Below are 16,022 nucleotides of genomic sequence, written 5' to 3'. Positions count from 1 at the left end.
ACAAATTGCCAATGTAGAGTTGTTCTGAACATTTTTGAAGAGAGTATCAGAGCTTCTCTTCCTCCCCTATGTGATTAGAGCTGACACTGTGGAATTGCACAGCTGCTTTGTTTTGGCTGAAACATTAAAACCAACATTAAATAAGTTGAAGTTTCAGTCTCATTTATCAGAAATCCATGAGAAAGGGGAAAATATATATATGTTTTCCTATGGCAAGTAGAGGATCTAATTCACTGATTTGTTATGGAAATGGCATCTATTCCAAGAGTCAGACTCAACAAAGCAAGGGTAAATTTATATAATTTAAGTTTTTTGTGGCCCTGGCTCATCATCTGTACCGCACTCTCTTGCTGTTAATTATTGCATAGGCCTTTTCTTTATGTGAACCATAAACCTAAGCATCTCTAACATATCCTAGAGACCTTTCCCAGTCATATTATTTGGTCTGCTCAAACTTCAGCCCTGAAAACTGTGAGTGACCTTTAAGAATGAATGATCACCCCCCCAATTCAAGAGAAATTTGTCAGTTTTATTATTTTCATGAATTCTAAAAGCCGATCCAAGTCATAAAAAATTAAAGCTCTCAATAGAGATAAATAGAACCTATGACTGTAGATTGTATGCTTACCTTTCTCAGGTGGAATGAAGTAATAATCTGCAGCCTCTTTCTTTGAGGAACATAGTTTAAAATACATATACATATATGATTCTTCATAGATGTATACATATCAGTTAGAATTATAATGTCATCCTCTCTAGTCAACCAATAGGTGCTGAGCTTCTTCAAAAAATGCCCACTGAGTGCAAAACCTTCTGAGCTTATTAAGTGGAAAAGATCCCTGCCCTTCTCTACTCTTTGGGGACAGTTTCAATCCCATGTCACCTTTTTTTTTTAAATGAGAGATTATGTCTTCTTTCCAAGTCCAGAAGACCAAACATTTGTTAAAGAAAAGTGCAATGTACTGGAGTGTTTCCTGGGATTGGAGCCCGGAGATCATGGTTCTGGGATTGGTTCTACCACTTGCTAACTATTACAAACCATTACTTCATCTAAGAGCTAGGTGTAATTGGGAACTAAGACACTCCCTAACTTCTAGAGTTCATATAAGGAAAGTGCTTTGTAAAATAACAACAGCAGCAGCAATAATAATAATACATATGTGTAAATGGGAATAATTAGCATTTAAGGTTATTAATTCTCATAATAATAAAAACACATTTGTTATCTGGCATGATAATCCAGAGCACATTTGACCAACTATTCCCTTCTTTAAGACAACATATCTTGCTTCACAAAATCATGTGGCATGGTATCCTCTCATATTCTCATTTTGGGATATATTTATTCAGCTTTCTACAGTTGCAAGAATGTTGTTTCTACAGATATATGTCATGAATTCAAATTTTGGCTCTGCTGGTGATAACTTTACTACTTAGACAAGTCTCTTCTCTTCAGTACTTAGCTTTCACATCTATAAAGTATATGTTAGAATATGTAATTTACCAAGTCTCTCCTAGCTCCTAATCATAGGATTGTATGATGATAATCACAGAATTTGGTAAAGAATAGCTAGGTATTTCTTGGTGAAAGATAATATTGGGATTGTATGAACCATCTGTGTCTATCTATAGGGAGATATCTTCTAAATATATTTTAAGGAAGTAACAAGGTAACAATCCCTTTATTCTAGGTTTACTCAAGTACTCTACATCACTAAATTTAATAAACATAAATTGGATTAAATGTAAGGAATTTATTCTCTGGGGCCTAAATATTATCAATATTATATTTTTAAATTAAAATCAAGTAGTATGTGTACTTATAGCCTCAGGGTACAGAACTTCAAAATGTCAGAAAATCCTCTTCCCTTTCCAGATCTGTGCTTCACATTCTTGCTGGTCATTACCAAGATTTTGAAAATCTGTTGATTCCCCCAGTCAACAATGACATCTTATGGATCAATTGTATTTTAAGAAGAAATTTAGATTTTTATATTCCCAGAGACTGCTAGATGGTACAATGGTTAGAGTTCTGGGCTTGAACTCAATAAAATTTGAAGGGCAGCAGTACGGGTTGGGAAAGCCTGTTCCTGATAGCTGGAAAACTATGACACGAGCCCTTCTCTGCCCACTGTGTCACAGCCCCAGGAACTCTGAACCCACAAGGCTATCAACCCAAATAACAGGCACCCACTCCACTAAATTGATGTAAGCATCATCTACTGAGAACAATTGTGTCGTTGTTATTACTTCATAATTTCACTTTTTTGGGGAAACTTTTTGGGGGATATTTTTATGTTGGCTCCTTTTTCACCTTTGATGTTTATAATCCCATCATAGTACTATTGGATCCACAGTAACCTTGTAGGAACCTGGCTCACACTTCCAATGACATTTCTGGAGACTATATTTTGTGTAAAAGTTATTATAACACACTAAATGCACATACATGTGTGCGAACAGATACACACGTCCACAAACACACACACACACACACACACACACAATCTTATGGCTCCATCAGATCCAGAACATGGGTTATTCAGATCTATGTGTATTTTTATTCAAACTATTCACTTCTCCCCATTTCCTGACTCCAGACTTCTCAGATACTGAGGAAAGAGCACTAGACAGACAATCAATCAGTGTAATTCCTAGTCTTGCCCTAAAAGAGTTATGTTACCTTGTGAAAGGCAAAAAACTACTCTAAGACCTTGCTTCCTTACTATGTGAAATGAGAAAAATAATTCCTGCTGTTCTTACTACAGAGAGACATTGTAAATTTCAAGTAAATTAATTATTTGTTACATTTTAAAATTAGACATATGACCTATATATTCCCCCTCTAGGACTGTAATGACACCTTAATTAATGTCTTGACATTCAGCAGAAAGACCTGTCCCCAGAATTAGAAAACTAGTTCCATCCATGACATTCTGGCTGAAGATGTTTGGGATCATATATAAGATATTTTTCCTCTTTGACACTAATTTTCACTATAAATAATGGGGAAAATAAGATTTTAAGTTTTTGGTTTTTGAAGTTATTATGAGGAAAAATATATTATGAATTGTAGAATAACTTGTAACATTTGATTACAACATTCATAATAATGTTAATGTCTACTGGTTTGGAATAGTAACCAACAAAATTATTGATAAGCCACTCTCTCCTCTTCTGTATATCTCTGAAATATAAGACCAGTCATGTTTCTCCCCTCATATCAATGGAGGCTATGCCACTGCCTATGCATTTGGAGTTCCATTATACCTCTAGTGCATACATTCTAGCTGAGTTCAAATCTGGCCTCAGACACTTACTAGCTGTGTGATCCTGTTTACCTCAATTTCTTCATCTTTAAAATAAACTGGAGAAGAAAATGACAAACCACTCCAGTATCTCTGCCAAGAAAACCCCAAGAGGAGTGATGAAAAGTTAGACATGACTGAAAAAAAAACAACAAATAAACAACAACAAAATGAGTAAATCCTTCAAAACAAAGGAAAATAATGTACTTCATTAGACAGAGCTCCCCATGGAATTTGAGGAGACCATGGAACCACAACATGATTTTCCTAAGTGGTACAAAAGTGATTTGAGAAATATGAGAGAAAAATTATTTCTTTCACACCAAAAAAAAATGAGCAGGATAGAAAAAAAAACCTAGGAAAAAAGTCATGGCATGCCTCAGCAAAGAAATAACAGAAAGAAAAAAATGGAATAAGAAGGCAAACATAAAATAGTGATGGACAACCTAGAAGAAAAGGATAAAAAAAGTTAACATTAAATATACTCACTATGCAAACAAATATATTGATCTCAAAGAGAGGATGCATAGAAACAATCTAAGGATCATAGGTCCCTAAGATGAAAATGACAGGATAAAAAACCTTAGCATTTTAAAGGAGAATAGAAGAGAACTGCCCTGAACTTTGGAGTATACACAACGAAATTCCAATTTAAAAAAATCTCGAATCACTTAAAGACAAAAAAGGAAAAGAAAACAGAAAGGAAGCAGACCAAGGTTCATCATGCTTTAGCATCCAAATTTATTAGAGAAACATTATCTGAGCTTCAAGAAGATATAGAGACCAAAACATCAGTAATATGAGATTTCAATATTGAACCTTCAGTTTTAAATATATTTAAGATATAAGTAAGATAAACAAGTAAGAAAATGAACATATTTATGCCAAAAGTGGAGTTAAAATCATGATATCTTCTAAGTAGGAGAGCAAAAGAATATACATATTTCTTGGCACCAGATTAAAAAAAAAACAGCCACTACCACCATTTATCAAGTGAAGATACTGTGAAAAAAAAGAGACATAAATAGTTAATGTTCCCTTTACAGACTATAATGCAATAAAAATATAAATTGATTCAGGGACTGCAAACAAAATATACAGACCTAAATGGAGACTTAGCAATGAAATAATAAATAATGTGTCAAAAAACAAATCAGAGAAAAAAATTACTTTATAAAAGAAAATGATATAGATGAAAAGAAAACATATCAAAATTTCTGAGATGCAGGTATATCAGTACTCGGGGAAAAATCATAGTTTTACAAGCATATATTGCCAAAATAGAAAAAAAATAGAGGTTTAATGAATGTAATTTAAAAATTAGAGAATCAAAAAATAAACAAGAAAATTTTAAAAACCATAAAAGAGGAGACATTAAAAATTAAAGAAGGATTAAATAAAGAGGAAATGAAAATGTAGAAGTGATAAATAAAACTAAAAACTAATTAGTTGAAAAGACTATTAAAATTGATAAAACATTAGCTTGTCTGACTAAAAAGAAGGCAGAAACTCAAATAGAAATATAGCATGAACAAAGTAAGATCACAGCAAAGCATAAGAAGTACAAAGAATAATCAAAACATCATATACATTATATGTTAAGAAAACTAGGAATGCAAAAGAAATAAAGAAATGCTTTCAATAGTGTCAAATATCCAAACCATCTGTTAAAGAGACCTTACAAAAAAAAAAAAACTGATATCAGAAAGGGAAACAAACCTAGCCATAAAGGAACTTCTATAGGAGGAAATAAAAATCTAATCATGTTGAATTCACAAGAAATTTCTATTAAACATTTAAAGATCTGTTAGAAGCCATACTACACAACTTATTCTCAAAAATTAAGAAAGAAGTCTCTTCCAGAATCTTTCATTTAGAGACAGATACATTCTCATACTATTTCTTTCTTTGAGGCTTTGTTTGTATCCTTTTCACATTGTGTTCTTCTTCTAAGTATATGCATTGGTCTTCCCTGCTACTGTAGTAACTTTTTAGCAGTCAAATTCATTTTTATTGTTGTTGTTTGCTCATTTGTCAAGATTTATTTTTTTTTACTTTGAACTTTATATTAAAGTTGGTTTCTGCTCGCCTAGGAATGGGGAGGTACTGCCTCAAGCTTCAGGCTTTTTTGTGTTTGTGCAATTGTTTTCAGATCTAGTTCTAGGGATTTAATTTGGAAATAGCTAATAAAATGAATACTATATGTATTGAAAAGCAGTGATATATGAAATGAATATGGAGAAGCATGGAAAGATCTACATTAAATGATGCAGACTGAAGTAACCAGAGCCAAGAAAACAATATACATAATGACTACTACAATGTGAATGAAAAGAACAATGACACAACCAAAAAATCAAAAGTGAACAAAACATTATAAATTTCAAAAAGGATTCAAATAAAGAGTTAACAGAAGATACCCTTAACCCACCTCTTCATGGAGGTGGAAGTCAACAGATATAACACATTGTAGATATTTTATTGTACTTTTCTAGTGTAGCAGTAAGTTGTTTGGCCTTTTTTTCTTCTCTAAAATATTTTTTGTCAGTGGGGATGGCTCTGTTGAAAGGAAAGAGAATACATATGGTAGACTATTGTGAAGTAAAAAAAAATTAAACATTTTAAATATGTCTCAGAAACAAATTTTACTGTCATCCTTCAGAACCCAGAATGAGGATGGATTAAATTTTACTATTAAACTGTTTAATTGACTCAAATTTGGTACTTCAATCTATTACACAAAAATGGAGCAGAAGACAATATGACAGAGATACACAATGTCATTTAAAGCAAAAATGGATTGGAATCAGGAGACCTGGTTTAAAACAACTTCTCTGCTATTTATTTCTGGTGAGCATTTGAAAAATCACATAAATATTTTGGAATGTTTCCTTAAATATGAAATTCCTTGTCATTAAGGCTGGCAACCTTGGTGTTATCCTTGATTTGTCACTCCTCCTCCCACCTCCACCACTGCCCTTATCTAATTGTATGTTAAGTTCTCTTGCTTCTATCTTTGTAGCTTCCCTTCTATATGAACTCGTCTTTCCCCTGCCACCTTCCTGATATAGGACCTCACACCTCACACCTCACACCTCACACCTGGGTTATTGCCATAGCCTCCTGACTGTACTTCCTGCCATCAGTCTTTTCCCCTTCCATCTCACCCTTTGCTCAGCTATCAAAGTGATCTTCCTAAAGCATAAGACTGACCATGTCCCCACACCTAAAATCAATAACTTCTAGTAGTTATTTATCAACCACACAATCATATGTAAATTCCTTTCTCAGTCTTCCTCCCACAATCTCTTTAGTATTATTATATTTTGTCCCTTCCAAATAATCTATGATCTAGTGACACTGACAAACTTGCTATTACTTGGATGTCATCCCACTGGGTTGTACCCCATTCATGATGTCATCTCCTTCCATTTCTCTGCCTCTTAGCTTCCTTGGCTTGCTTCATAACACAGTTAAAACCCCAGTCTTCAAAAAGTCTTTCCCTATTACTGCTCATTACTATCATTCATAGTATTTCTTTTCCCCTATTGACTATCTCCAATTTGCTCTGAATATATTTTATTTGTGCATAGATTTTTGCATCTTGTACAACTAGATTTTTTGGGGGGACTAGAGACTGTCTTTTAACTTTATTTAAATTCATAGCACTTGGCCCAATACCTGGCACACAATACACACTTAATAAATGTATATTGACTATTTAAGAATGGTGGAATTGGAAAATATTTTTGGTTGAAAGATCAAGTATGATTAACATCCATCTCATCATTTCAAGAGTTATACCTCTTCCCCAGCCTGTGACTTAACAACTTTGAAAGTTGGTCCCCTTCAGTTAAAACTATTCTTCCAAGTTCAAAGGACATTCTGGGAGTATATACTCCTAAAACTGTAGGACATGAGAATCCAGTTTTGTGTTTATTTTTAATAGTCAGCAAGTAAACCCACTTAACTAAATGCAAAGTCACTCATTAAAATTGAATATTAAGATCAATAACTCAGTAAGATCAACACCCTCACCCCATAACAATGAACATGGATAATATACTCCCATAGATTCCACACCGAGAACAAATTTAGACTATATTGTCTTCTAGGCTTTCCCTTTGTATTTTCTAACTTTAAATGTTCTTTAGGTGAAGTGCATCTTATTTAAGTATCTTGGCAAATTTTCCATGAATTTAAAAAAAGTCTATGCAATGTTTCTACTTAAAAACTCATATTGCTTATTTTCACTACTAGGACAATTGTATCTCTGCTTGACAAAAAATATATCCATTTAGTAGATAGAAAGATCAATAGATCAATCTATAGATAAATATGAATACATAAATTGACATATTGATTGCTAGAATATCTATTACATGATTACTATATGCTGAGATATGTACTAAATACTAGAGATAAAAATAAAAGCAATCACAATGTCCCATACCCTCAATGAGTTTACATTATAATGGGGGAAAATAATTAAAAGGGAAACTTGAAAGTTGGGGACTGAGAGATTATTATATTTGTATGCCAGCAGGTAGGTGGCACAGTGAATAGAGTGATGGGGCTACAGCCAGGAAGACTCATCTTCATGAGTTCAAATCTGGCCTTAGACACTTACTAGTTATGTGTGACCATGGACAGATTATTTAACCCTTTTTGCCTCAGTTCCTCATCTATAAAATGAGATGGAGAAGGAAATGGCAAACCACTGCAGTATCTTTGCAAAGAAAACCACCATTGGGTTCACAAAGAATCAGACATGACAGAAATGACCAAACAAAAAAATGCATGTATATATCTATGCATACATATATGTATGTGTGTATTATTTGTGTATAAGTATGCAAATTCATTATGTATTTAAATATATTTATGTGGATTTTTATGCCTGCATATTCATATACATAAGTATTTATTCTGTCTATTTATTGATCTACCTTTTCTTTTCATAATATTGATGATGTTATCAGTACCATCTATATTTCAATGCTCAGAAATAAGCCTAGTAAATCCACTTATTTTGTTTCTATGATTGTAAAGAAGATTTTATTTTTCCCTGGCGCATTTTAGTTTAGAGAGCATCTGATTACCCTTCAAGTATAAGTGCCTTTGAATTGTTGTGTTATAAGTGAGAAAAAATAATAATTTAACTACCATCTTGTATATCATTCAATTTATTTTTTTTCTTTGGTTAGTACAGAATGGGGTTTCTTCACTTCACTTTATGGTTTCTCATTTTACAAGGTGTCCCAGACCACTAAGGGGACACACAATGCTGCTAAAAGTGGCTGTCAGTTTGCTTCTTCTAAATATTTAGAATGCTTTCAACAGAACATGTTTTAAATTTGACAGATATTTCTCATGTATAAGTGTAATTGATCAAAATTCCTTGTTGATATTATTGTCCTAAGATTTTAAATAGGTAAAAATAATCAAGTTTTCTTCACTTAGCATAAAGCAAAGATAAAAACAGCAACACAAACATATATGTGTTTGTGTATATATATATATATATATATATATAATATTTTGAGTAGTTCTTTACTAAATAAGTCTATAATCTGCAAGGAAGTTAATAAGTTTATATGAATAATAGAAATATCATGGGTATTCAAGAGTGTTTTGAAAATAGTCCTCATTTAGGATACCTTTACGCCTTTTCTCAAACTCTAGCCTGGATCTGGCAATAAAAGTGGAAATTTTTGGCATTTGTCCAATACATTTAACCATATATGATAATTTTCCAGAAAATAGACAGCTCCTTAGTAGTAAAGCTTTAAAGGGAGTCTGAACTATTTTATTTTTTTTTAGGCAATTGGGGTCAAGTGACTTGCCCATGGTCACATAGCTAGTAAGTGTCAAGTGTTTAGTTTGAGACCACATTTAAACTCAGGTCCACCTTACTTTAGGGGTGGTGCTTTATCCACTGTGCCACCTAGCTACCCTTTCTGAACTATTTCTAAAATAATTATAGACAAGTTTGATATCAAATATATAATGTGGAGAGTTATCCAAAAGTCTTAAGATTACTAGGAAAGGAAAGGTTTCAGAGGCAGGTGATATCTGGAGGAACTTTGGGGCAAATAGAACTAAGTCCACTCCAGCCATTTTCTCTATGATCTCAGTCACTTACGTAGTAATTTCTTTAATGCAAACACATCTTTGTTGTGCAGACTGTATATGATGGGGTTTAATATTGGGGTTACAGTAGTATAGATGATAGAGAACACTTTGTCTAGTCCTACTGAGTGGCTAGAACTGGGTTGCAAATATGTAATGATGCCACACCCCAAGTATAGGAGCACAACGATGAGGTTAGAGGAATAAGTGGAAAAGGCTTTAAATCTCCCCTTGGTTCCTGGAACCTTCAGGATAGTTGTTATGATTTTCACATATGAACACATTATCAACAGAAATGGAAGCATGCCAACTATCAAGACAATAACATAAACAGAGAACTCATTCACAGAGGTGTCCCCACAGGCCAACTTCAGTAAAGGGCGAATGTCACAAAAAATATGATCAAGCTTTTTGGAACCACAGAAAGGCAAAGAGAAAATCAAGTATGTAAGTAATATATGGAATGGGATCACACTGACCCAAGAGCCAACCACCAGACAGACACACATCTTGTGGTTCATGATGAGAGGGTAATTCAGAGGCTTACAAATGGCAACATAGCGATCATAGGCCATTACAGTCAGGAGGAAGTTTTCAGTGATTCCCATCATGAAGAAAGCACAAAATTGTGCTGCACAGGCTGTAAAAGAGATATTTACTTTCTGGGTCCATAGACAAACCAGTATCCTTGGAAGAATGACTGAAGTATAACAGATTTCCAAAAAGGAAAAATTCCTAAGGAAAAAATACATAGGGGTTTGGAGCACAGGCTCAACCTTAGTAATGACAATGATAAGTCCATTTCCTGTCAGGATACCAGTGTAGATGATCAACAAAAGTCCAAAGAGAAAACCTTGAAGGTTGGGAAGGTCAGAAAATCCCAGGAGCATGAATTCCATTATGAGAGAGATATTTCCTTCTGCCATTTGTTCTGAGTATCAAATATCTGGAAACTGTAAATTCATATAGCCAAGACATCTTCTCCCTCTCTGGACTTCAGGATTCCCTATAAAAGAAAAAAGATTGCAATAGATCATTTATGCATTTTATTTTTCCCCCACTTAATAGTATTTTATCCTTTCTAATTACATGTGAAGATAGTTTTCAACATTGACTTTTATAAGATTTTGAGTTACAAATGTTTTTTTCTCCTTCCCTCCTTTCCTCTCTCCCCAAAATGGAAGTAATTTGATATAGGATATACATGTACAGTCATATTAAACATATTTCCACATTACTCATGTCATGAAAGAAGAATCAGAGTTCAGAATTCATTGTTTTTCCCTGGATGTGGATAGCATTTTCCATCAAGAGTCTTTTGGAATTGTCTTAGATGATTGAATTGCTGAAAAGACCTATGTCTATCATAGTTGATTATTGAGAAATGTTGCTCTTATTGTGTACAATGTTCTCCTGTTTCTATTCATTTCACTCAGCATCATGTAAGTCTTTCCAGGTTTTTTTTTTCTTTCTAAAATCTGCCTGCTCATCATTCTTTATGGCACAATGGTATTCCATTATATGCATATACCACAACTTGTTCAGCCATTCCCCAATTGATGGTCAACCCCTCAATTTCCAATTTTTTGCCACAACCAAAAGAGCTGCTATAAATATCTTTGTCGATGTGAGTCATTTTCCCATTTTTATGAACTTTTTGGGATTCAGCCCTAGAAGTGTTATTGCCAGATCAAAGAATATACACAGTTTTATAGCCCTTTTGACATAGTTCCAAATTGCTTTCCAGAATTGTTGGATGAGTACACAACCCCAGAAATGATGCATTAGTGTTCCAATTTTTGCACATTTTCTCTAACAATTATCATTTTCCTGTTTTGTCATGTTAGCCAAACAGATAGGTTGTGAGGTGGTATATCAGAGGTGTTTTAGTTTGCATTTCTCTAATTAATAGTGTTAGAGCATGTTTTCATAATTATAAATAGCTTTATTTTTTTATCTGAAAACTGCTTGTTCATGTCCTTTAACCATTTATCAATTCAGGAGTGACTTGTATTATTATAAATTTGACTCAGCTCTCTATATATTTGAGAAATGAAGACTTTATCAGACATACCATTGGTAAAAAGTTGTTTCCCAGCTTTCTGTTTTCTTTTTAATCTTGGTTGCATTTAGTAATATGCTCTATCTCTTGTTTTGTCATAAATTCTTCCCTTCTTTGTATATCTAACAAGTAATCTAGTCCTTGCTCTCCTAATTTGCTTATGTATCACCATTTATGTCTAAAACATGTACCCATTGTGACATTATCTTGGTAAATGGTGTAAGATGTTGGTTTATTCCTAGTTTCTGCCATCCTATTTTCCAATTTTCCCAGCAGTTTTTGTCAAATAGTGAGTTCTTATCCCAGAAGTTGGAGTCGTTGGGTTTATCAAATAGTAGATTACTATAGTTATTGATTCCTGTGTCTTGTTTACCTAACCCATTCCCCTAACCCACCACTCTATTTCCTAGAGAGTACCAAATAGTTTTGATGATTGCTGCTTTATAATACAGTTTTAGATTGAGTATGGCTAGGTCACCTTACCTTGCATTTCTTTTCATGAATCTCCTTGATATTCTTGACCTTTTGTTCTTCTAGATGATTTTAAATATTTTTCTAAATCTATAATTTTTGATACTTTGATTGGTATGATACAGAATAAGTAAATTAATTTATGTCGAATTATCCTTTTTATTATATTAACTCGGTCTACCCAGGAGCAACTGATATTTTTCAGTTATTTAGATCTGACTTAATTTGTGTGAAAAGTGTTACGTAATTGTGTTCATATGGTTCCTGGATTTTTCTTGACAGTTAGACTCCCATATACTTTATATTGTCTACAGTTATTTTAAATGGAATTTCTCTGTCTCTTGCCTCTGGGCTTTGTTAGACATATATAGAAATGCCAATGATTTATGAAGATTTATTTTATATCTTGCAACTGTGTCAACTTCTTAATTATTTCAAGTAGTTTTTTTAGTTGATTCCCTAGGAATCTCTAAGTATATCATTTGCACAGAGTGATACTTTTGTTTCTTCTTTGCCTTTTCTAATTCCTTCAATTTCTTTTTCTTCTCACAGCTAGAGCTAACATTTCTAGTACAATATTGAATAACAGTGGTGATTATGGGCATCCTTGTTTCATAACTGATCTTATTGGGAATGCTTCTAGCTTATCCCCATTACATATAATACTGGCTCATGGTTTTAGATGGATGGTACTTACCATTTTAAGGAAAACTCCATTGATTCCTAAGGTCTCTAGTCTTTGTAGTAGGAATGGATGCCATATTTTGTCAAAAGCTTATTCTCATCTATGATTTTTCTTACAGCTCTAATTTTCATAGTTCTATTTACCAAGAGATCTTCTAATTCTAACATTCCATTTTCTCTGTGAGAAGGCCTTTTTTGGATTTAATAAGCAACATGCATGTTCTAAGCCTTTTTATGTCTTCTAATATTCTTACTTATAGATTGTTCTAAAGTTTCTTCTACTTCAAATATTCTAGATTTCTGTGATTTTGGGATATCTACATTAAAATTTAAAGCTAAAGGAAAATAAATTTTCTCAAACTTTAACAAATAAAAATTGGTATTTATTCATCATTTGAAATGTATGTTTTCATAATAGGATTACAGACTTCATAAAAAAATGGAAATTTAAAGCCACCTATTACAACCCACTTGTTTTTTAGATTTATAAATTAAGGGTTAATTCAGATACGCATTCTTCATGATCCCAGAGGAAGCAAGTGGCAGAGATAGGGTTTAAACTTGGATTCATTAACTACAAATCTGGGCTTCTTTCAACATAGCACACTGGGGGCGGCTAGGTGGCACAGTGGATAGAGCACCGGCCCTAAAGTCAGGAGGACCTGAGTTCAAATCTGGCCTCAGATGAAACACTTGACACTTACTAACTGTGTGACCCTGGGCAAGTCACTTAATGCCAGTTGCCTAAAAAATAAAATAAAATAAAATAAAAATAAAATATAGCACACTGCCCCCAGTATCGATAAATGCTAATAAGAGTAAAAAGAGGATATAAAGACGATGATAACATATCCTTACCAAGTATAACTTTTAAAATCATGATCTTTTCTGCCTATCTGATTTCATATTTGCTATATTCTTCAAATTTGAAATTTTTCCCAATCCTGGTTTATTTATCAAGTGCCCATATTCTGTAACACACATATAAGGATTTACCTTTGTATCCTTCATTTTCTTTTTATAAACTCATTTACCTTAGATCTTCACATAAATTGAGAGTGCAAACTATTTTTTTATCAATTTATCTGCCTTGCATTGTGTCCTGAACATGCTCGGCACCAATTACTTGCTTAATAGTGCATAGGCTGGTTGATTTGACAAGATTATTTATGAAGTGCTAGTAATATTCCTATATATGATGACACCTTCCACTAATTGGTGCAGAAAATCCAACTTCAAATATTCATTTATTGAGGGAAAAGAAGTATACTCTTTTAATAAGCATTAGTAAAAGAATCACTATTCAGTCATCATCTGAAAGTAATATTTTAGTATGAATTCATCATCAGTTCCAGTGTGATAGATCTAACCGAAGTTCACTGAGATATTTAGAGATAAAAGATGTGACCCTCCTTTATGAGGAATAATGATGGAAACTGAGGGCTAGTTCCAGAATTCTTTCTTTAGCCACAAGGACCAGTTAGTTTTCCCAGATGTTGTAATGGGCAAGTAAGGTAATTTCGGTGAAAGCCCAAGGACTGATAAATTACATATACAAAATAATAAGATAATTTGTTGTGCTACCACTGTCAGAGTTAGTTTACCATTAACAGAAAATTTTCTTCTGTTCTGAAAGGTCAAGGGCATCAGAGACCATGCCACAGAGGGTGTTCATTCATTCCTATTTAGGCTACATCCCTATAGTGAGAGGAATGCCATGTGAATGGTCTGGCTCTCCCACTTAAAAAGTTGTGTAACTTTGAGCAAACCATTCAACCTCTTCAGGCCTCAGTTTCCTTCTCTGTAAAGTGAAGCTGTGGACCAGATATCCCAAAGGGTGAATCAAATGCTAAATCAATGATCTGCTGCTGCTGGGACTTTTATTTTCAAAGAGGAGTAAATCACAAAATATTTTTCGAGTCAACTCAAGCTGGAAGGAACATTTTGCATTAATCCTTTTTTAGATTCTTAGGTTTAACACAGATTTACTTGGAACTTTTCAGTTTAGGAGTTCAAGGTTGTGACTTCTCTTGTATGTGTGTCCTTAAACACTTAATCATCTCACAGCGCAGTGGGGTAGAGGGAATCTATTACCAGATACACAAGAAATAACTCTAAGCAAAACTATGGTATTAATATATAATTTTCTCAATGAAGAAGTTCTTAGTTTAAAGGGAGAAACGTTCCTTTGTTCGTGTAAGTGAGGAGTCCTAATCATTGAGATTTATTTTTTTTATATGACACTTTCCTTCAATGTCAGCATGGTAAGACACGTTAAAGTTGGTCCCAATTCCTTCTATGATCAAATAAGGACCACTCCCCACTTGACATTTAAAGCCCTTTTCAACATCACTTCAACCTTCTTTTTAAGTTTTATGACAAAATATTCCCTTATACACAAACTATGGTCAATCCAAACTCGGTGCCTTATTGTTTTTCATTTTTGGCAGAAATCACCTATCCCCATGCCCTTAGGATAGATGTTTGATACTTCTTGAATGAACTCCCCTTTTCAACTACCTGTTAGATTCTATAGTATTCTTTCAAGGGTCCTCTCAAGCATTACTTTCAAATGAACTTTGTCCTAATTCCCATAGCTGCAGGGTTTTTTCCCCTCCCAAAAAGACCTTGCTTCTAATTGTATTTGACATATGTATATATGATAGCTAGCATTTCTATTGTGTTCTAGAGTTTTCAAAGAATTAATTTTTTTTTCTTTTTGTGGTCAAAAGACCCCTGAGAGGTTAATACTATTTTTATTTCTGTTTTTAAAATGAGAAAACCAAGGTAGAAAGGCAGATAGAAATTAATTGACTTGCCTAGGATTACAGAGCTAATCAATGATAGCTCTTGAACTGAAGTCTTTCTTACACCAGGTACAGAATTCTATGCTTCATATACGTACATTTTTTTTCTCCAAGCAAAAAATAGTAAGAGACCTAAATACAATGCATGTTTCATTTTTGTCTTTGACCATAATAACAGTCACACAGTAATGGTTTAACTAATCTTTGATGATTAATAAAGAATTGTTTTTTTCTTTCCCTCCCTTATTATGTAAAATTTTTGTTATGGTATATTAATTGTGACTGATTTTATTTGTGTATATTAATCATGTCATTCTCTGTATTATTTTATGCTTTTCAGAAAGAAATACCTGGGCATGATTTTGTTGGAGTTAATCATGATTCCTGTCTGAAAAGTAGGAGTCCCACCTGAACAAGGATGTTGCTTTTTCAGTTCAGTGGAGCCTTCACATAATAATATATAAATGTATAAATTCTTTGGGGGAAATCTCCATCCCCCGTAATTTGAAAGGACTTTGAGAAATCATTTAATTCTAAAATGTTCTTAAGAAAACTGAG

The 16,022-nt window shown here is 33.4% G+C and overlaps 1 protein-coding gene across 1 annotated transcript; it reads right to left on the bottom strand.

The window, feature by feature from the left end:
• Window positions 1-9,445: 9,445 nt before the first annotated feature.
• Window positions 9,446-10,330, bottom strand: LOC114042912 (olfactory receptor 10AG1-like). Its single transcript, XM_027861726.1, has one exon. It carries the CDS (start codon window positions 10,328-10,330, stop codon window positions 9,446-9,448), a length of 885 nt encoding a protein of 294 aa, XP_027717527.1.
• Window positions 10,331-16,022: the final 5,692 nt, after the last annotated feature.

The sequence above is a fragment of the Vombatus ursinus genome, unplaced genomic scaffold (genome assembly GCF_900497805.2).
Source record: "Vombatus ursinus unplaced genomic scaffold, bare-nosed wombat genome assembly UNPS02000572.1, whole genome shotgun sequence".
Taxonomy (NCBI): domain Eukaryota; kingdom Metazoa; phylum Chordata; class Mammalia; order Diprotodontia; family Vombatidae; genus Vombatus; species Vombatus ursinus.
Note: the sequence above shows the minus strand (reverse complement) of the source record. Positions and strands in the feature narration are given on the sequence as shown.

What these genes read in the sequence shown, in the direction of transcription:
- LOC114042912 (XM_027861726.1), bottom strand. Translation starts at nt 10,330, where the DNA reads ATGCTCCTGGGATTTTCTGACCTTCCCAACCTTCAAGGTTTTCTCTTT.